The sequence below is a fragment of the Frankliniella occidentalis genome, unplaced genomic scaffold, assembly GCF_000697945.3.
Source record: "Frankliniella occidentalis isolate FOCC.00 unplaced genomic scaffold, Focc_3.1 Scaffold1472, whole genome shotgun sequence".
In the NCBI taxonomy this organism is placed as follows: domain Eukaryota; kingdom Metazoa; phylum Arthropoda; class Insecta; order Thysanoptera; family Thripidae; genus Frankliniella; species Frankliniella occidentalis.
The window spans coordinates 4,012-5,704 of NW_026268573.1; the positions used below are offsets into that span (position 1 = coordinate 4,012).

The 1,693-nt window shown below is 57.8% G+C and overlaps 1 protein-coding gene across 1 annotated transcript in view; it reads left to right on the forward strand.

The window, feature by feature from the left end:
- The first annotated feature begins 385 nt into the window (after positions 1–385).
- Positions 386–1,693, forward strand: part of LOC113206701 (retinol dehydrogenase 13) — a 3,084-nt gene continuing 1,776 nt past the window's right edge. Inside the window, exons 1-2 of the mRNA XM_026422910.2 lie at positions 386–608; positions 934–1,087. Coding sequence (XP_026278695.1) covers positions 970–1,087 — 118 coding nt within the window. The 5' untranslated portion in view covers positions 386–608; positions 934–969. The remainder of the gene's footprint in view (positions 609–933; positions 1,088–1,693) is intronic.

Consider the following 1,693-nt stretch of genomic DNA (forward strand, 5'->3'; position numbering starts at 1 on the left):
GGGGGGGGAGCCGAAGCGACCAAGCGACAGAGACAAAATTGGGGGTCGCTCACAAACAACAAGTGCTAAACACCGCGGTGCCATCGTCATCGTACGGCGGGGTGCTTTTCGCACGAACCGCACCAAAACGATGACAAAACGAGAGCGCCACAGAAGGCACGAAAATAAATGACAGATCGCTTGGTCGGCCCTTAAACGAGAGCATGGCACGCCAAGCAAATAACTACTGTCGTGTGTTTCCAAAGACGAGAGCGTGACCGCCTGTCGCGTCCGTCGTCACACCGTGCTTGCGCTAAATGTGTCAGGGCATAATCACGCATTACTGATTACGGTCGCGAAAAGCGTGATTGTCGTGAGTCATAAATACCTGGGAGATAAGCGCCGAGCTCAACCTGTTGTGTTGACTCGCTGACTGAAGCGGGCTGAAGCATCTCGGCGGCGGCGTCGCGGTGCGCGGACCGTCGGTACCGAACACTCGCCATAGCCCGAGCGCCCTGGTGTGCCCCGCGCCCGCGCCGCTGCCGTCGCCGTCGCCCCCAAGGGCGTGGAGCCTCCGGAGCAAGAGGCCGACTGCATTCTGCAACACCCTGAGCACCCTATTGTTATAGGTAGGAAGAATGAACACGCCCGCGCCCCGCCCCGCCCGCGCCCGCAAACCAGCCCAGCTCCCCCAGCTCCCGCCACGCCCACCCTCTTGTGCGAACCTCCTCTCTCGCTGCACACGCCTGTGACACAATACTCTGCCTTGGAAATACTGGGGCGAGTTTGATTTGTCGCTGTTGTTGCGTCTTTCCCGCGGTCCTTACCCCCGTACATTACTGCAGTTTTCTTTTCCGCGCTCTGTAGGCTACTCCGCGGTACTCTTTTTGTAGGGACGCTCTTTGCCTATATATCGTTTTTGCTGACGTTTTTTTCTTGTTTTTTTGTTCGCAGGCGCCACCACACACACAGGCACGCCGCCCGCCCGCCATGGGGCTGTTCGCGGGCAAGTGCCGCAGCGTGGCCCGCCTGGACGGCAAGACGGTCGTCATCACGGGCTGCAACACGGGCATCGGCAAGACCACGGCGCTGCACCTGTGCAGGATAGGTGAGCGGCACGACGATACAGGTCTTCAAATACTTTTAGGGGGATACAAATATTATGCGGTCCCGATATGGTCAGAAACATCGTTCAGCGTCCATAGAGATCTCATGATGTTTGTACCCCGGGCTACAAATATGATGAGGTCATACGAGCTTGAATAACAGTGTGGGCGGGTCGGGCACACTCCGGTGAGGGTTGGCCTGCTAGAGGATCGTCCAGGAAGTAAGTCCGTTTTTTCTCAGGTTCATTCAGTAAAATACCCCAGGAGCCTCGTCGCCTGCGAGACTCGGGGTAGGCCAACCCGCCGTACACGCGTGCACGGCAGGCGGAATGTTGCCTTCCTATCAGGCGCTATGAGGGCATTGTCTGAACTTGGCAGTTTCGTAACGGCAAACGAAGGACGTACTTTGTCGATGATCCCCAGTCCTAGCAGGCGGGCGGAGGAGCAACCCGCGATACACGCATGCATACTGCGGGCAGGTTTTGCCTACTGGGGTGCGATTGGAGAGCTCCCGGTGAGTTCACGGATTGCGCCTACTAAAAAAAATGGGCGTGAAGGGGGTGGTGGGAACGTTCTGAGCACGTCATTCGAGTGAGTCCACCGTGAGC